The sequence below is a fragment of the Nycticebus coucang genome, chromosome 1 (genome assembly GCF_027406575.1).
Source record: "Nycticebus coucang isolate mNycCou1 chromosome 1, mNycCou1.pri, whole genome shotgun sequence".
Classification (NCBI taxonomy): Eukaryota; Metazoa; Chordata; class Mammalia; order Primates; family Lorisidae; genus Nycticebus; species Nycticebus coucang.
In genome coordinates, this window is record NC_069780.1 from 65,515,831 (window position 1) to 65,536,328 (window position 20,498).

Consider the following 20,498-nt stretch of genomic DNA (forward strand, 5'->3'; position numbering starts at 1 on the left):
AGGGCTACAGAGTGAGACTCTGTCTCAAAATAAATAAATAAATAAACAAACAAACAAACAAATAAATGTAATGTTTAATGATATCTGACATATCTCATTTTACAATAGGGATTAGTTGCCAGTGGAGCCAGGAAACTCAATGAAGGCAAATGCTTGGACAGAATTAGAAAAAGCAATGTGTGTCACTCTGTCTCTGTTTTATGATGTGTTTATAGCTAATAACCTTCCAGTTTAAACAGTTTTTTTGGTAGCATTTTATTGTGAAGATTTAAAACCATATAAAAATACACAGGATAAAATAATGAACTCCCCTATACCAACCTTACCCATCATGCACAGGGAGCCAGGCTGGCTCCACCTTCACCCCCAACAACTCCCCCCACCTCCCTGATTACGCTGAAGAAAATTCTAAACATCTTGATTGTTTTAAAGATGTTTTATCTAATCAAGAATTGCTGCTGGTTTCAGAGTCATTTTTCTCCCTCTGGTGACTTTATTTATTTTTCTCTGGTGACTTTAGATAACTTGGCTGTGACCTTCCAATGGCTCCTGAGAGGGATTTTGAGCTCTTAGGGGAAGCCTATGTCCTGACAGTTGTTATTGTTATTAACCAGAGCACAGTCTGCTTGCTTTTACCTTTTCTTAATTTCTCAGGAACATCATTATCAGCATCAATTGTTGGACTGGACGGGAAAGCAAGAATGCCAGGTTATTTTTGTTCTGTTTGTGGGGGGGCTTGGGGGTGGGAGTGGGGACCAGTTTGTTCCAGATGTGGGACATTTCGGAGTTGGGTCCAAGAATCTGAGTATTTAACAAATTCCCGGGGGATTCTTCAGACCACGGAAGTTGGAGAAGCAACTGGCTGACAACATTTTCACAGATTATTACGGTACATAGGTTTCACTCAGTCCACAGAGTTGAAAAACAGGAAAGGAGACTTTCAGAAAACCAGCTGCATTTTTCAAATGCTTCTTCCTCCCTCTCTCTTGCTAGCTCTCACTTCTCACTGAGTCAGAGGCTCTGAGCCTGGAATCTGACGTTCCACAAGAACTGTGTCATGGTTGTTTTTCTGCAGAGTAAAGTTCATGAACTTTGAAAATAGCTACTGCTCAGAAGTCACTAGCTCTCAGATCTCTGGCTATGTTCCACACAGCTCTGGGTGCTGTAAGTCTTACCTAGATGAGTTGTGTTTCTGTACACACAAGTGTACACACAGGACAGCTGCTGTGATGGTTCTAACACATAAAGACATTTCAAGAAAATCTATCTCCATCCTATTGGGATAAGTTAGTATCATTTGGGGGATTAATTTCAGTTGGGATGATAGGTACATAACTCCCCTAGCAGATGTCCCACTCACTCCTCAAGCTTGAATATGATTCTGGTGTTTGGCTTTTTTTTTTTTTTTGAGACTGGGTAGAGTGCTGTGGTGTTACAACTCACAGCAATCTCAAACTCCTGGGTTTAAGCAATCCACTTGCCTCAGCCTCCCAAGTACCTAGGACTACAGGAACCAGATACAGTGCCTGGCTATTTTTTCTATTTTTAGTAGAGACGGGTCTTGCTGTTGTTCAGGCTGGTCTCAAACTCCTGAGCTCAAGCCATCCATCGGCTTGGGACTCCAGCGTGAGCCACTGCACCCTGCAATGACTCTGTTTTTTAATTTTAAGCTCTGCTTTAAGATATTTAAGACTTCCTTGCTTTGGAAAAACTATTTCTCTGATCCAGATGGGAACTAAAGTCTAGAGTCTTCTAGAGAAACTCAGGCCTGTAATCCTAACACTTTGGAAGGGCGAGGTGGGAGGATTGCTCGAGGCCAGGAATTCAAAACTCAGGCAGCTGTTGGTAAGTGAAGGTATCCACACCCTTCATTTAATTCTGTATAGTTAGTGCACTTTATTAACTGGAATGTAAGCTCCCCTGGAGAAGCTTGTCTCTTTCACCACGCCATGGTTAACTCATTAAAAAAAATGTGATAGGCACAAGAATGGAGAAGCATGAACTCTATGTACTCAATTTTGATATGAAGACAATTGATGACAATTAATGACACAGTGGGGGAAGTGGAGAGCAGAGAGAGAAAGGAGAGAGGGGTGGGGAAAAGGAAGAGCAGAAAGAGGGAAGGAGGGAGGGGTGTGGGGTGTGTGACACACCTTTTGGGGGCAAGACACAATTATAAGAGGGACTAACAAATGCAATAGTGTAACCTGGTTTCTTGTACCTTCAATGAATCCCCAACAATAAAAAAAAAATGTGATAGGTCAGAGAACATAATTAGATAAATTTAAGACTATTGAACTCATTGCACATTTTGCAGACAACTATGCTGTAGCCAGGGAGAGATTTTCAAAAGCTATGTGACACAACTGTTCTGTTTGTTTTGAAAGATGAACCTGCTTTGTTCAACTTAGTTTACTGCAGCCTCCAAAGTGCTATCAACCCTTTTGAAACTTGGGCTTATTTAGTTCAAGACTGGCTAGAGCAAGAGCAAAACCCCTATCTCTACTAAAAACAGAAAAAACTAGCCAGGCGTTGTGGCAGGTGCCTGTAATCCCAGCTACTTGGGAGGCCGAGGGTTGCTTGAGCCTAAGTATGAGATATGAGCTATGATGCCATGGCACTCTACCCACGGCAACAGAGAGAGAGGCAATCTCCAAAATAAAGAAAGAAAGAAAGAAAGAAAGAAAGAAGAAAAGAAATTTTGGCTTATTGAAAAAATAGGTCAGGGCTAGGTGCCTATGGCTTAAGCAGCTAAGGCTCCAGCCACATACACTTGAGCTGGCAGGTTCAAATCCAGCTGGGGTCCACCAAACAGCAATGACAACTATAACCAAAAATAGCCGGGTGTTGTGGTGGGCACCTGTAGTTCCAGCTACTTGGGAGGCAGAAGCAGGAGAATCTCTTAAGTTGGAGGTTACTGTGAACTGTGATGCCACGCACTCTACTCAGGGTGACAGTTTGAGGCTCTGTCTCAAAAAAAAAGGAAGAAAGAAAAAATAGGTCAGGCCCAGTGGCTCACACTTGTAATCTCTAGTACTTTGGAGGTTGAGAAGGGAGGATTGCTTGAGACCAGGAGTTCAAAACCAGCCTGGGCAACATAGCTAGACCCCTATCTCTACAAAATATAGAAAAATTATATAGTTGGGCATGGTGATGGATGTGCATAGTCCTAGTTACTCAGGTGACTGAGGCAGGAGGATCGCTTGAGCCCAGGAGTTTGAGGTTGCTGTGAGCTGTGATTATGCCTCTGCACTTAAACCCTGGGCAAAAGAGTAAGTTCCAGTCTCAAATAATAAAATAAAAATAAAAATAAAAGAAGCCTTGTAAGTGGTTTCTCCATTTAGCTATTCAAAGTTCAACTTGATGACGAGAAAGAACATCAGCTGAGTTTTCATGTTTGTTTTAAAAATGTATTAAGTTATCCTTTCTCAAAAGGTCTTTGTTTTGCATCTTCACGTCAGAAAGTTAAGAAAATAAATCCTTACCACAAGAGGGAGCTGGACCATGAAGAAATTAATAGGTTGTTATGGAAATAGAAATAAAAACTGGGAAAGTGCAGGTGATTTATAGTAAGAACATCAGTATTCACATGGTGACAGTTATTTTTACTAAGGGATTACTTCAGTTTTAGTTTCTCAGACCAAAAATCCCAGCACTCATCCTCATTCCTTACTGCCCATTGCATGAAGCATGTCCTTTTATCCTGATGATTTGACATCTAGGGCCTTGCTGACTCCGGATGGACTGCCCTCCCAGGGCTAGCTATTATAATTTCTAGAGATAGTGGAGGACTGGTGCCTTTCATGTGTAAGCCATCCAGTCCAGAGTCTGCTCTTGCCACACCTCCTTTACTGGCCTCTTATGCTCTGACACTGTCATCCCAGGGCCAGATACCAGCTACCTAAAGATCCCTGCCCCCACTCCCCAGGGCCCTTAGAAACTACTCAAGCTACATCACAATAAAAGCTTTTGTTTCCAGCTCAGCACCTGTGGCTCAAATGGCTAAGGTGCCAAAAACATACACCTGAGCTGGTGGGTTCGAATCCAGCCCAGGCCCACCAGGCAACAATGATGGCTGCAAACCAAAAATAGCCGGGCATTGTGGCAGGCACCTGTGGTACCAGCTACTTGGGAGGCTGAGCCCAGGAGTTGGAGGTTGCGGTGAGCTATGATGCCACAGCACTCTACCCGGGGCGACAGCTTGAGGCTCTGTCTCAAAAAAGAAAAACAAAAAAAAAACCTCTTGTTTCCACCTTACTCCTGTCTTCATTGACCCCAGGACTTTGCCAAGTAACCTGGCCTGCTCCCGCCTCTTGGACACTGTGCAAAACAAACTCTTTCTTTACGGGCACTCATCTCCTTATCTGTTGGCCTCACCAAACATGAGTAATAATAAAAACCTCCTCCTTGAAGTGTCTAACCATGTCTCAGCAGAGTCTATCATTGGCCTTATGATAAGCCCAATTCAACCACTTCTTATGGATACCGGAATTTTGCTCTTCAGTAGGTTCTTGGTCTCAGGGATTCGAAGAATGAACCCACGGACCACAGATCAGTGGTAGGCTAGGATTTTTATTAGAAGTTAGAAAGGAATACAAAAGAAGTAAAAAGCACCAGAGCTTCTGGAAGGGGGAAAGAACTGAACTAACTGGAGAGTCTCTACATGGGCTTCTTATTAGGGATATTAGGTCTTGAGAATTACACTTGGCCAGAAGTCGGTAGATGGAAAACTATCTTTTCAAAGTTAGTGAGTGCATTAACAAATGAATGAATGTAGTTCCTCCTCCACTAGGGCAAGGTTATCAGGTCCTTTACAGTCTTTTTTTTTGCAGTTTTTGGCCGGGGCCGGGTTTGAACCTGCCACCTCCAGCATAGGGGGCCAGCGCCCTACCCCTTTGAGCCACAAGCACCACCACCCCCTTTACAGTCTTTATCCCTGAGAAGGGATTAGGTTGTGTGCAAGGTGGAACTACTCAAAAAACCATCTCAGGCTGCTTTGTTCATGATCTTATCAGAGCCCAGAAGGTGTGTCCCGAAAAAGGCAGTCTGCTTGTGCCTAGAAATGGGGATCTGACCTCTGAGCTCACCTGGGCCTAGAGAATGGGGAGCTCCCTGTCTAGCCCTGAGTGGTGTAATCCTGTATCATTATCACCACAGCCCCCTCCGTCCCGCCCACCACTATTTCTCATCTGGTACCTCTGCTTGCACCTGAGTCCCCATTCCCACTCCTATCTGTGCTCAATGCGAGTGACAGCCAGAGTGACCCTGCTACATTCATAAGGAAGTTCTTGTCACTCTTCTGTTCAGAGCTCTTTCATTAAAGGGCTAATAACGATTAAAATTTCAAAAGCATTTTTGGGAACTGCAGTAAACTAAGTTGAGCAAAACTGATTTGTTCCTAAAGATAAACAAAAGTATTTTTACTTCACTGGTTGGCTTCCTATCGCCCTCTGAGCTAAAAAAAAAAAGTCTGTAAAATGGTTCTGGGACCCCTGTACAACTTGATTCCCTGCTCTCTTTCCTCCCGAAAGCCCCCAGCCTTCTGGTGGTCCCTTACATGTTCCCACCTCAGGCCTCGGCTCCCTGCTGACCTTCCTCAGCCTAAAATACTGCCCCAAGATTTGTTCTTCTCTCAAGAAATGAGGCCTTCCCTGACCTTCCAGAAAGAAGTAGGATTGCTCTTCCCGCACTCCTTGCCCCCTTAGTTTGTGCCATACCACTTACCCTGGGGCATGCAGTCTGTTACTTGCCTGGTTATCGCCAGTTCCTCCCACTAAAATGTAAGCTCTGCAAGGGGAGGGACTTCATTCACTGCTGATCTTCTAATGGCCTAGCAGAGTGACTGCTCTGTGGCGAAGTTTAAGAAATATGTGTTGAATGGATGAACAAACTGAGAATGTGATTTTTAAAAATGGTAATCTAGCTCAGTCATTGCCCCATTTGATACTCAGAGACAGCTTTATGTGAATCTAGTAAGAGGCTTGCAGTTCCCCAAATGCCTGTCACCTACAGGTGAGCCCAGCTAGACGCTTCACTCATCAGACAACCAAGAACACCCAGTATGTGGCCTGGTGTGGCCTGGAGGTCTGTGTTCATCCCCACAGGGCAGGGAAGGGGGACCAGTGAGGGTAGGTCCTGAAGAGGCAGGCCAGGCTTCTTGGGGGCTGCTCAGAAGGAGGATACTTGAACTTTCTCCAGAAAGGTGGCATCCCAGAACAGATGGGACAAAGTTAGTGAACTTGCTCCATGGGTCAAACACTCATCCCTCCCTCCTTATTACTATTGGCTTAATTTTACAAATAAGGAAACTGAGGCCCAAAGAAGCTATGTTGCACAGTTAGAAAATGCAAAGTTGGGATTTCAATCTAAAACCACTTAGTCCTTTACATCCCCAATCAGCCTGTGTAGAGGGTTTTATCCACATTTGCTAGAGCGCTGTCTAAAGCCCAGTGTCACGTAGACAGTGTGGCAAAGCTGAATGACACCATTCTGACTCCATATCCCGAGTCCTTGACACCGCAGAGAGGCAGGAAGAGAAAACCCATCACTGAGGATGCTTCTGCTGTGGGAGGCAGGGAATGAGGATAAGACGGGATGGAGGAGGTAGGACAGAAAGGAGGTGGAGGAGGTGCAAGTTCTGGATCAGGACATAAACGGCTGAAAATCAAATTAGGAAGATGACGAGGAAGAGGTGAGAAAGACCTCTGAACCCTGAAAAGCCCTGGTGCTGCCGCACCTGTGTCCTATGCCCGTGTCCTGCCAACTGTCTCCACCAGGCCCAGGAGAAAGGCTGAAGGAAGCTAAAGGCGATAAAGCCCAGGCAAATGATGAACCCAGAGAAGCACTGCAAGGTTCTCCGATAAACTTGCTCCTCCAAAGCCAGAGCCCAAGCCACACGAGGCTCCTGCAAAGAAGGAGAGAAGATATCCAAACGGAAGAAGGGAAAAGCTGACGCTGGCAAGGAGGGGAACAACTGCAGAAAGTGGAGGCCCCGAACAGCCCAGGCACAGAAAGCTGAAGGTGCTGGAGACGCCAAGTCAAGTGTGTGCATTTTTGGTAACCATGTACTTCTGGTGACTGTACAGTTTGAAGTACTATTTTTTTATCAAGTTTTAAAAACTTTTTTTATGAGGCTCGGTGCCTGTGGCTCAAGTGGCTAAGGCGCCAGCCACAGACACCTGAGCTGGTAAGTTCGAATCCAGCCTAGACCCGCCAAACAACAATGACGGCTGCAACCAAAAATAGGCGGGCATTGTGGCGAGCACCTGTAGTCCCAGCTACATGGGAGGTGGAGGCAGGAGAATCGCTTAAGTTGGAGGTTGCTGTGAACTGTGATGCCACGCACTCTACCCAGGGTGACAGCTTGAGGCTCTGTCTCAAAAAAAAAAATTCTACTCTGTCTCCCTGGGTAGAGTGCAATGGCATCATAGCTCACAGCAACCTTAATCTCTTAGGCTCAGGAGATCCTCTTGCCTCATCTCTAGTAGCAGGGACTACAGGTCCTGCCATAATGCTTGGCTAGTTTTTCTATTTTTAGTGGAGACTGGGTCTCGTTCTTGCTCAGGCTTGTCTCAAACTGCTGAGCTGAAGCAATCCACCCACCAGGCCTCCTAGAGTGAGGCCCAGCCCTTGATATTATCAAGTTTTATAATAATGCAGAATTTTGTTTCAACTTTTTTTTAAGCTATGTTGTTAGAACATAGAACACTTCATTGTTGTTTTGGGGGGTAGGGACATATACTGAACAGAATGTCTCCAGAACTAGATTGATGTGGAGAAAATACATTTCCCTTCTAGTTCTTTTTTGTTGTTTTTGAGATAGAGTCTTAAGCTGTCGCCCTGGGTAGAGTGCCATGGCATCACAGTTCACAGCAACCTCCAACTACTGCGCTTAAGCAATTCTCCTGCCTCCACCTCCCAAGTAGCTGGGACTACAGGTGCCTGCCACAACACCCAGCTATTTTTGGTTATAGTTGTCATTGTTGTTTGGCAGACCCCAGCTGGATTTGAACCTGCCAGCTCAGGTGTATGTGGCTGGCACCTTAGCTGCTTGAGCCATGTGTGCCGAGCCTCCCTTCTAGTTCTGAGAGGCTTGCTCTTGGCTTTCAGGAGGAGGGATTCCCTGATGCTGACACATAGCCACCTTGGCACAAATGCTTGGTGTTACGGAAAAACTAATTTATTTTTATACCCTATTATTCTTCTCTGCCTTCAGCATAGTCTAAGTCCTATTCACCCAGTCACCTCTTGGGACCTGACCCCCAAGGATTTGTTACCAGTATGTCAAAGAACTTGGATCCAGTGACATTACTGAGATAGCGTCCCTCAAAAGAGCAGCAGTTCCATTTGTAAATTGTGGTTCTTCAGATAAATTTTGCCATTTTCATTTCATTTCCTGAAAGGCAGGGTTGGCTTGTGAAATGTTGTTGAACAACATGCTAAATGTGGAATGTCAACCCTCACTCTAAACTTTCCCTGTTCAGAGCATCAAATGAAGACTTCATTGGGTTTTATGGTGGCTTTCTGGATTTGGTAGACATTGAAGAAGGGAGTTTGAAAGCTATATGTCTGCCCGCCCTGCCTGAAATTCCACGATTGTTTATGAAAAGTATCTTTAATAAAGCTGGACAGAGTTTGGCCTGGGGAAAGAAAAATATAGGAAGCTGGTCTGCATGTTGCATGGATCGCACCAAGGAGGGCCCCACTCAGGGAGGTCAGTAGATTGGCTGGCTAAGCAGACAACCAGGGAAAGGAAGACTAACGTTATTAAAGGCAACCTTGACCCATAGGGAGCATGGTTAGGAGAGCAGCCTAGAGCCAGCCACCTGGCTTCATTCCCTGTCTCTACCACTTGCTAGTTTTGCCATAGGGTTACCTAATTGCAAGTTACTTAACATCACTATTCCTTGATTTTTCTTTCTGCAAAATGAAGTGATAAGAATACCTTTATACTATGGTTGCTAAAAAGATTAAATGAGTAATCTAAAATATTTAAAACTGTTGTATGAGTGCAGTGGCTCATGCCTGTAATCCTAGCACTCTGGGAGGCTGAGGTGGGTGAATTGCTTGAGCTCAGGAGTTCAAGACCAGCCTGAGCAAGAGCAATACCCTGTCTATAAAAACACACAAACAAAAAAAAGTAGCCGGGCACTGTGGTTCAGCTCATGAGTTTGAGGTTGCTGTGAGCTATGACGCCATAGCACTCTACTCCAGGGCAACTAAGACTCTGTTTAAAAAAGCTCAAGCAGGGTGGCACCTGTGGCTCCAGGAATAGGGTGCTGGCCCCATATACCGGAGGAGGGGGATTCAAACCCGCCCCCTGGCCAAAAACTGCAATAAATAAATAAATAAATAAATAAATAAATAAATAAATAAATAAAAAAGCTCAAGCAGTTCACCTACCTAGCCCTCCCACTGTGCTTTTTTTTTTTTTTTTTTTAAATGCAAGGTAATAGTCATTTTCTGAAATACTTTCAGGGCAGAACCTCCTTATTGAACAACCCCAAATCAGATGCTGAGTTGAAGTTAAGTGTCTACTGCAACATCAAGTCCTTTTGAATGACTGCTACCTAGTTCTAGAGATGACTACTGAAATAATTCTCACTTTATGTGAATGAGCAGGCTGAATGATTCATAACATTTAGACCCCAAGACATATGAGTAAGAAATGTATGTGGGAGGCTGACTGAGACCAACATAATTTGGTCTTGATCTTCTTTACATTACCTTATTCAATAACCTTGGGTCTACACCAATCATCCTAACCTTAGGATGAAAGTCGCCTGGTCCTTTGAGACTGGCTTCTTAGACTTACCTCAGATTGAATTAAATTTTTAATCCCGCACTCTCTCTCCCACAAGGAAGAATTAACAATGTGGTTTGACCTGTACGTGTTAGTGGGTGAAAGTCTGGCTTAAGGATCCAGCATATGGTTATGCCATTGTGCAAAGTGGAGAAGCTGGTCCAATACTAGTTTGGACGCATTTGTTTCTGTTTCTTCCCTTGTGTGGAAGGAAGCATGATAAGGTCAAGGATTGAGCAATAGATACAGGTCAAATAAAGCAGGAGTTCTCACGGCCTGCTTCAGTTTGAGGTCAAACTGTGCCTCCTGAAGCCCAGCCAAACTTACTAGAGTTAACTGCTTTTGGGTCATGGGCAGAAGGCTCAGCCAATAGCGAAGTGCTATTTTGACTCCTTTTGTCCTTGGCTTTTGTGCTTTGTTAAGTGTTGACTAGGATTCGGGCAGGTATAAGGGGTTCCTGCATCCCTCGACTCATACTAAGACGCCAAAATCTACTACACCATCTAACAAAGTTTCTTTATGTTCTTTAAGCCATGAGTTGAAATTTCTTTTCTTTCAGATATTTTCCTTGATCATCTTATTTATGTTCAATATCCTTAACATTTACGTATTCAAGCAGATACTCTCTGTTGGTGTGGCAAATCATTCTGGTTCCATGTGTGTATGGGAATCACGTCAATTATACAGCAAGCTCCGAAGCTTTCTGCACTCCCCCTCAGCTCTTACTATAATGCTCTGGAAATAGTAAATGGCTAATATTTTTAAACCACTTACAATGTAAAGTTCACTTAGTAATTTAAATCTACAGGTAGACACGTCAAAAGAAAAACACAACTGCTTTATGACCAAAGGAAGACAATGAAAGATGATTGTATATTTTGTTTAATACTTGCATTGTTTCTATAGCACAATTATAGCAATCTTTAAATTTACTTTTCATTACAAATATTTGTCAAGTTTTGTTTCAGAAACATTTTTCCTACTCTCTTGCACATGCACCCAGACACACTACAAAAAACTCATTCATAACACGGTAAGGGCAAACATTGTTCATGTAAACATCTTTCATTAATTTCCCCTAATTTAAAAAAATTGTAGAATTATAGATATTGAATAAGGCTCATAGATTTAGTTCAAATTCCACAAAAGACCAAAGATGCTCTTTAACTGTGATGGGGTTAACTTTTGGTTGCGATAAATGCCGAAAGCATACCCATGACTTCTACTCCTTAAATACACCTCACAACCTAATAAATGGATTTCAGGATAAAAAGAGAACATAGAAAACCTAGGGAACAAGTTTTGGAGTAGGGGGCTCAAACTCATGGACATAACTTTCTTAATATGTTAGGTAAGCAGGCATCATGGACTCCCTGTACTGTCCCAATACGTAAATCAAGATTCATTATGGTAACCCAAAATGTAACCAAGTAGATATGTTAAGGTACATTAGCATGTGTGTTCATATTGCTGCTATACACAGTGAAAATTTGTCATAATATTTATCATTTCATTATATCTAGGACCAAAGTGGAAAAAAAGAACCACTCAAGTTGAATATCATCATAAAGGACTTTTTGTTTTTGTTTTTTCAGTAATGTAAGGGTCAGCAGAGTTTGGAGGTATGTCCTAGAGATGTGATTGGTTTTGATATTAAAACAATTTCTAACAACTGTGTGTAAAGTCACAGACAGAGGAAGCAAGGATTTCCATTATCTGAGGACGTCTCTCTCTCTGGTTGGAAGTTGGGTGCGTAGGTGCATAGTCTTCCAGACCTGAGACAGGAAATGTTCTGTGCTGAGAAATGGGCCCCTTGCCAGCTGCTTCCTTCTCCTTCCTCTGTGGGAGGTGGAGGTCAGAAGGCAAGATTGCTGGCAAAACCGTGAAGTCCCACCCTGGGGTCTGAACCCCAACTCCACTGAGGGCAGCCTCCCTGACGTGTGTGTGACTAGGCAGTAAGGGTGGCGGTTGGTGGCGGCCAGGAGACCCAGTTCTGCGGTTCCCATGGCCAAGTCTGGCTTCTGATTCTGCTGCCCTGCAAGAAATTGTGCTCCGGATAACTGCACCGGTGTCTCTAATGCCTCTGATTCACTCTCAGGCCCCTGAAAGGCCTGTAGTGATATCGCTAAAGGTGAACACACCTCCATTAGCACCTAACTTACCACCAGGAAGCGGCTGAGGCACTGGGGAAGCCTACGAGCTCTCTCCACATCAGATGCAACAATGCCAAGGCAGTTGCTATGAGTCAGAGTAATTTGTAGGCTTTTGATTTTTAAAAATCAAAAATCAAAATTGATCTGCATTACATCTCAATTAGACTCAGATAATTCTCACCAAAATTTTTGTAATGTGTTTAAATAGCACTGGACTAATTCAACTTCATTTAAATATATTCATTCTACCATGAAAATATTTCATACAAACGTCTATTTACATACAAACACATTAAAATTTGTGTAAAGGATTTCCACCCCTGTGGTTGTATGGCTTGAAATAGTTTCATTGCTTTGAATATGCACACATTTGGCAAAAGAAAACTATTAAAATTTAGTATTTAAAAAAAAAAATGATACCGAGGCTCCAAATTCCTGAAGGGAAAGATCAAAGAAAAAAACAATCTGTCAAGGTACCTCAAGTAGATGTAAATTTAATATATTTTGTGAACCTTTGATCTGTGGCAAATAACATTACAACTGTCAGTCTTGCAACATCATTTTGTTTGTTTTTCTAAAATAAAAGATGTCTGGATTCTAAATCATTACTTTTAAGACAGAAACTTGAGGCAAATGTTTTAAAACAAAGCAAAACAGAAAACTATACTTCTACCTTCTTGGAAGATTTTAAAGATTTTAAAGTGTCACTGCACTTTGCAGTGAGTGACTTAAATTTTTATATATTAAATGAAATTTACTAAAAGTGCCATATACTGTATCACTGAGAAGACGACCCTTTAATTCACTGTTCACAATTAATGCAATTTTGATAGTGAAATTAAATGTTAGAAATGGTTACATTTGGACTCATTGGCCTTTCTGGGTTGTTGGTGATAAGGAAATAGTTTTTCAAGTTTGAAGAACCCTCAGAGGCAAATAGGTTTCACTGCAGCCCCAGACACCTTTCAAAAAGAGGTCTTGAAAAACTCATTTCCTTCTTTCTCAGGTAGACCAGGAATGAAGCAGGTTAAAAATAAGAATAGGCACTATGAGACTCACGTCCTCCTCATCTGTGCTTCTAAATCTCATCATTCCTTTGTGTCAGAAATTCAGTCCTTACAGTTGTTTCTGTCAGTCATTCAAATGTCCATTTAGGGACATGCTCCTACAGATTAGTTCCTATTCCTAACTCTAACACAAGATAATAGTTCATCATAGAAAAGATGCTAGGGAAAGATCTAGACATGCAGGCATTGGACTGAGACAGCTCTGAGCGAATCCCCCGAGACCACAGGGCCATGCACACACAGGCCTCCACTGTTTTTAGGGACAGCATGAAGTTATTTCTTTATTCCCCCCTTCACACGGAATTGTCCACATTTCTGTTGCATGATGCTGATGAAGTGACCGGATTTGGCGGCTTCCTGACACATTTCCTTCCACAGAGGATGGAAAATAGAAAAATACATCCTGAGGTTTTTCCACTCACATTTTAGTTCCAACAAGGAACAAACCCTTACTTCCTCAACAGTCAATTCCTTAGGGATCCTCACCCCCTCGACTTCTTTCCCTACCTACAGAACTCAGTGACTCTCAAGCCCCCTCTGATTCCACCTATGACTTACATTTGGGAATGTGTGTGAATGAGAGGGGGTCTGGGGGACAGCAGTGGGGACAAAGTTGGAGACACAGGCAAACGGGGAGAGGTACACACAGGGGACGTCCTGAAAGGCACATGCAGAGAGTCAGAGAGAGACTCAACGGGGAGGTGAGCGCTCAGAACATGGAGGACTTGGAAGGAAAGAGATGGGCTGGGGCTATTGTTACACAGGGACACCTGGGCATTTTCCCAGACAAGAGTGAGGAAGGAAGAGAGTTAAGGAGAAAGACAGAGTCGGGCTCAGCCTGGGTGCGTGGCTTCCTCTGATTGTCTGAAGGTCAGACACACCACTGGGTTTTAAGCTCAGAGTGTTATTATTCAATATCTGATTTGAAGAATTGATTAGCTGGTTAATCATTACTTAGAACTCTTCAATTCCTTTTATCCAAAATTTTTAAAAATTACATTTGAATGTAATAATTAGAGTATTCTTAGGACAGAAATTATTCCCCACTGCAGCCCTGACCAGAAGGCTTTCACCCTTAAGAGAGCATTCATTCAGAGCATAGCTGCCTGGGAGTAGTGTAAACTGCACCATCCTCTCCTTGGCCTGCCTCTGTAACCCACCTGACTGGGGTTAATGAAAGCCATCTTTCTCCTGAAGACTCATTTGGGACATATTTAAATTAAAGCACCTATCAGAATATACAAGTCCAGAGACTTCTCTTCCGTCAGAGTTTACAGAACAGTCTCTTTCAACAGAATAGAAGCGATCCTATCTCAATGCCTTTTACTCTAAAAACACTATTCAGTTCCTTTTAATGGAAGCCTTGACAACTTCCTCTCACGTGTGAACCATCAGCTTAAGCTTTCAAACAGGGATCCAACTGGATCTGCCTGAAACCACCACTGTATAGCTGCAAACCCTGCAGCCAGGCGCTCCAGGAGGCAAAGAAATAAAGGATGACTCTTATTTTCTTGGGGGCTAAATCTCGTGCCCAGGGGCTGCCTGAATTGAATATTCTTGTCAGCCTTGGATCACCACTTTTGTTGAAGTCTTCATAAAGCAAATGTGTAGCTGACAAGAAATAGCAAACATCCTCCAGCCTCCTTCCTTACACTTCTTCCGCTCCTAGCAAGCCTCCCTAATCAGCCAGAGCTCGCTGTCTGCTATGGCTTGATGGACTTCAGCTTTCTAGACCCAAGGGACTCGGGTGACAGGAGCCACTGTTGACAGGTACAGTTCAGAGCACTCGCAGCTCTCCACTTCTTCCAGCCACTTCATCGAGGTGTCTAAAGAAGACATGGTGGGTGATGGCTTGTGGTGAGGGTGCTTACAAAAACCAGAACTCTCAGAATTCAGTCAGAGCAATCCCAGTTATGTTACAGATCTAATTAACTAAACTAAAAAACGGGGTTTCTCCTTATTTCTGCAGTTGTGATTATACATGGCTGGCAAAATGGCTGAAATGCTATTGGATATTGCTGCTTTTAAACTATACAGGTGTTAACTCTCAGTTTACAATGCTTCGAAGCAGATAAGTGCTTTGAAATTACAATGAAGAGTTTTAGCATTAAAGTTTGATTTGTTCCTAGTGATCAATATGTCTGCCTTAATAGTACTGATTTAAACATTTTTTTTGAATTGTTAGAACTCAAAGTTGCTATTTGACTTCTGAATTCAATGCACTGTGTCACAAGCCAGACTGTGCTGTGTTATGTACATTTAATGTGTACCCAAGGAGAAAAAAATTACTAGCACTATTGAAGATATTGCAAAATTGCCACAGTTACTGCTTAGAAATTCTAATTTTCTTCTCTTCTTTCTTAAAGTATATATTACAGCTCTCCCATAACTTAATGCAAACAAAGTAAATTCATTTCTTCTCACATCTGAAAGCAAAGATATCTTTGTTTACATGCGAGAATTATATTCTATAATAATACCCGGCCCTAAGAGCCAGTATTTTATATTAGGACATAATAATGAAATAATGATATAGAAAGAACCAGAGATCTACATACTGCTACTGATGCAAAATCCATTTGGAAGTTTTCTCTTGTAAAGGATATCTAAGAGAGAGAATAGGACTGAGGGGTGAAATGACTCAAAAAGTGGGCTTCTATTCACTAGGAAAAAAACAAAGCCATTCTATTGCAAGATACAGATCAAAGGTTAAAAGGCAAATTATACTACAGTTAGAGAATGAAGATATAGTAATTCTCTACCCTCAGTATAGCACGTATGCAAGTGTGATAATACACTTTGCATTGGCCGTAGGAAAAAAACATCATGGAAAAACCACTTTCTAAAAATGACTGAAAAATCCCATTTCCCTTTTTCAGTCTAATCATTTGGCATCTCTGAATGTGGTACAGATTTAGATTTGAACCACCAAAGAACATCACGCTGTCTTATGTCAAATGCTCGACAATACCTCTCAGTAGGAAGTTGTTGCAAGGCTAGCTAATTTTAAATCTGGTATGAGTAATACAGTCAAACCTAGTTAGTATGCGAGAAAGTCGTTGCTAACTCAGGGTGAGAGGATGTGATGTCACAGCACGAGCAGTCCCTGGTTGTCAGATAAACGTAGTGCATAGATCCAAGTTTCTATTCTGGGTTTCTGAACCCCAAGAGTCTGGCCGTTCACTTTTGCTGGGTGGCCTGGAAAGCCTTCAGCTCCACCTGGTACCACTCAGGGGCTTCAGGCCCACTCTTTCCTGGGGGGCTGTGGTCATAGCCGTAGGCAACAGTGAGCTCCTCGTCGGCCTCCACAGCTTGAAGGGTGCGGATGCATTTGATGGGTCCAAAACGGGGGTGGACAAACCTAAACAGCAAGATACACACAGTCATTTCTGGGCCAGACCAGAAGGTCAGGAGCAAAGACGAGCGAGGGGCTGATGCAGGGATCATTGCCCCCGTGTGCTCTTCCCTGGCATCACTGGCAGCTACTCAAAGTGCGGTCCACAGATCTGCCAGCATCAGCATCACCTGGGAGCTTGCTAGAAGCGGAGCAACTTGGCCCCACCCCAATCTACTGGATTGGAATCTATTTTAACAACACCCCTAGGCGATTCACTGGCACATTAAAAGTTTATGAAGCACTGGTCCGTTTTTGTTTTTTATTGTTTTGAGCATACACGGGTTTGGCACTCTGTATTTACAAACCAGTAAGCGTGGTCAACAACAAAAACCTGTCTTTAATGAGAAACAGATCCAGTCCCGCCTCTCAGCATTTCAGCTAATCTGGCCAGAAACACCATCAGATTACCTCAGCTGTCCCTCGGGAAGAAGACTTTACCAGAGCGCTTTTGGAATTGTAAGAAAGAGTCCTATGGCTTTTCAAACCTCTGTATTCCACCCTACACTTACAGAGGGAGTATTGTTTCCTAGTATGCAAGTAGATGATTTCTCTCCAAGAAGGAAGGGGAGACCTTTCTGTCAACTGGCTTCTTAGTATTTCCCCGGGGCATCCTGTGAAGGAAGCAGTATCTCATCTCTGTAACAGGTTTGCTCAGAATCAGAAGTGAGGTTAATGCTAAGAAGATGTTCATTTGCCAAAAGTTCCCAGCCCAGATCGCCTGCACAACTTCCTGCAGAACAGGCAGAGAAACAACTAATGAACACCTTACCTAAGAGCTGCCAACAACGGTATGTGTAAGGCCTAGTCAGAGAGAGATCAGCTTTATTTTTTATGTGCATCCTGTCAAGTCAATTTCATTCACTTACAGTTACTTCTTTTTTTTGAGACAGTCTCACTTTGTCACCCTCTATAGAGTGCTGTCACATCATAGCTCACAGCAACCTCAAACTCTTCAGCTCAAGTGATCCTCTTGCCTCAGCTTCCCAAGTAGCTGGGACTACAGGTGCCCACCACAGCGCCTGGCTATTTTTTAGATATGAGGTCTCACTCTTGCTCAGGCTGATCTGGAACTCCTGAGCTCAGCTGATCCACCCACTTTGGCCTCCCAGAGCTAGGATTACAGACGTGAGCCAACGTGCCTGGCCATTTATGGTTACATTTTAAACAAAGGGCAAGTGAAAGACACCAGAAGAGAACGTTCCAGGCCCTAAGTTAGATTGGCACATGGGGCGTAATAGTAAGTGCTTGGCAGGTTCCCTCTATCAGTAGTAGAGCAATGAGTGTGTCTGTGGTTTGGGGACATCTTTTATGTGGAATACAAGGAACAAGGACACTTAACTGGGGGTCAGAAGGCTCTGGTGTCCGTCTTGATTCTGCACATTACTACTGCCTCTTCTTGGAACGCCCACTTCGTATCTCTGAATCTTATTTTCCCCATCTGTAAAATTATGGTAATACCAGTAATACCTATCTTACAAAGTGTTTGTGGTGACAAAATGAAGTCACATATAGAAAGCACCTCGCAGAGTGCCTGGCACAAAGTGAGGACTCAACAAATATTAGTTACTATGTGCGTAAGCATGCATGTGTGTGAGCAGGCGTGTGTGTGTGTGTGAGAGAGAGAGAAAGCATAGCAATGCACAGAATTATCAGATGGCTCTCCATCACAGAGGAGATGCCTAAACCACAGATTCACAAATTCTTTATTAAAATCACAACTCTATGTTTAAATTAAAATATTTCTTTTTTTTTTTTTTTTTTTTTTTTTTTTGCAGTTTTTGGCCAGGGCTGGGTTTGAACCCATCATCTCCGGTATATGGGGCCTGTGCCCCTACTCCTTGAGCCACAGGCACTGCCCTAAATTAAAATATTCCAATAAAAGAATAGCACTCCTGAAATGGAGCTCTGGCAAACAAGGACAAAAATCAGTCCTGTGTTGTGTGGTATTTCTGGGGCTCCAGCTTCTCTTACAATCCTTTTGTATTTTCATTTTCCTGCCCATTATCATTAATTTCAGAGAGAAGATAATGAACAGACTGAAAAGAAAGAATTCAATTTTAGGTGTTGATTTTCCTTTTCTTTTTGGGATAGGACCTTGCTCTGTTGCTCAGGCTAGAGAGTCGTGGCATCATCGCAGCTCAGTGCAGCCTCAACTTCTAGGCTCAAGTGATCCTTACCACTTGGAATCTGAGCTCAAGTAATTCTCCTGCCTCAGCTTCCCAACATACTGGGATTACAGGTGTGTGCCACCGTGCCCAGGTAGGTGTTGGTTCTTGAAGCTAACATTAAGACACATGGTTAAGAGCACTTAACCTATGAGACCTGGGTTTCCTCATCTGTAACCTAGGATGGAGACACAGTGGCCCCACTGGGTTACTGGGGAGACTGAATGAGATAATGGATGAGCGCTCAGTAAACATCAGCTGCACGGTCAGCAGTCAGACCAAGCCTCTGTGCCAATCAGCTTGGCTTCCTGTCTGCATGTTACTAGTACTTAGAGCTAGGAAAGCAGTTCTTGTCTATTTGTCCATTTGGCATTTTGTACCAGACTGCGCTTAAAACAGTTTACAGATGTGTAGTTTTGTACTAAAGCATACATAACAATACCAACAATTTTAGAAACAAATAAATGCCATAAATTGGTATCTGAATTTCATAATTGGTTGTCATTCAAGTAGTCCTTCCATGACCTCAAATAACTAAGATTTAGTCACAGTGGGCTTACGAACAAACAAACAAAGCAAAATGAAAACGTACAAAGTGTGTGGACTTGATTTTGTTCAAATGGAACCTTCTCTTGTCTCCTGTGCCTTTTTCCTTTTTTTAAAAAAATTTCAGATTAATATGAGGATACAAACAATTAGGTTACAAAGTTCACACCTGTTAGTTGAAGTCCCTTTTGTAGCTGTGTCCCTCACCCAGGAGGTGTGCCAGATACCCTTACATTGTGCCCAGTAGGTGAGAGCATACCATTTCTTCCTTTTGATGAGAAAAAAATCATGTCCTTGCAATGAAATGAAAAGAACTGGCTTGTTTTAAAGGAATAGTTTAAGTAGGATTTACCTGTGTTCCTTCCCACTACTTTAAAGGGTTGTTGTTAAGCTGTGTGTAGCTTGGAATGATGATCTGGCTTCATATTGGCCATGCCAGCCTTGGAGTTAATAGTGGTGTCAGTTGTATTTCACATGACACATGTTGTTTTGAATTTCCACCCTCCCTTTAAATAGAACTTGCAGCTTCAGTGCTTGTTACTGGCTGCCAAGGAGAGCAAGTCACTGCCAGTTTTCAAGCCATCTCACAGATGCAGATGGGACATTCTTGAGGAACCTCCAAATCCTGGTGATTTTCCTACAGATTAAATCCACAAGATCTGATCCTGCTTATGCTAACAAGCCAGATGACTGAGGGACTGCAGGCTATGACAGAGCAGAAAAGGTTCCACACAGCTCACTAATTCCCAGCAAGAACTGGCATTCTCAACCTAAGCTAAGGAGAGCCATGATGATGGTGCAAAGAATGCCAATTGTATCCTTTTAGAGTCTAGTCAGACACAGGGGGCTTTGGGGACAGAACATTCAGGGGCACATGAAAAATAGTAAATTATTTGTAGGCTCCCACGTAGAAGGAGATTGAAATGATATACAATAAAGAAAGGGAGAAAATTAAGGCCAAGGGCTGGATGTTACAAGGAAACCCATTTGGGCTCGATATCAAACCATTTCTAGTCATCAGACCCCAAAGCTGATTTCAAATGTCTGTTTCATTTGTCCAGGCAGCTGCTTTTGTGGATAATAGTAAGCTTCCTACCTGTGGAGGTTTCCAAGAAGAGGCTCAATGAGCAGAAGGAAAGCTCAAATCCTAAGAGGGAGTAGGTTTGATTTTTGAAAAAATAACAGGTTTGTTAAGATATAACTCACACACTATAAAATTCACCCTTTCAAAGTAGACAATTCGGTGTTCTTTTAATATATTCACAAAGTTGCGAAATCATCAACATTATCTAATTTTAGAACACCTATTTTAGAATATTTTGATCACCCTGGACATTCCTTACCCTTTCACCCCCAGGCCTATGTAAC

At 42.8% G+C, this 20,498-nt stretch overlaps 1 protein-coding gene across 2 annotated transcripts in view; it reads right to left on the reverse strand.

Annotated features, from left to right (window-relative positions):
- Positions 1-10,668: 10,668 nt before the first annotated feature.
- SETD7 (SET domain containing 7, histone lysine methyltransferase) overlaps positions 10,669-20,498 on the reverse strand; it is a 51,951-nt gene continuing 42,121 nt past the window's right edge. For both annotated transcript variants that reach the window (XM_053581849.1, XM_053581839.1), the window contains exon 9: positions 10,669-16,383. In XM_053581849.1, the coding sequence (XP_053437824.1) occupies positions 16,203-16,383 (181 nt within the window). In that variant the 3' untranslated portion in view covers positions 10,669-16,202. The remainder of the gene's footprint in view (positions 16,384-20,498) is intronic.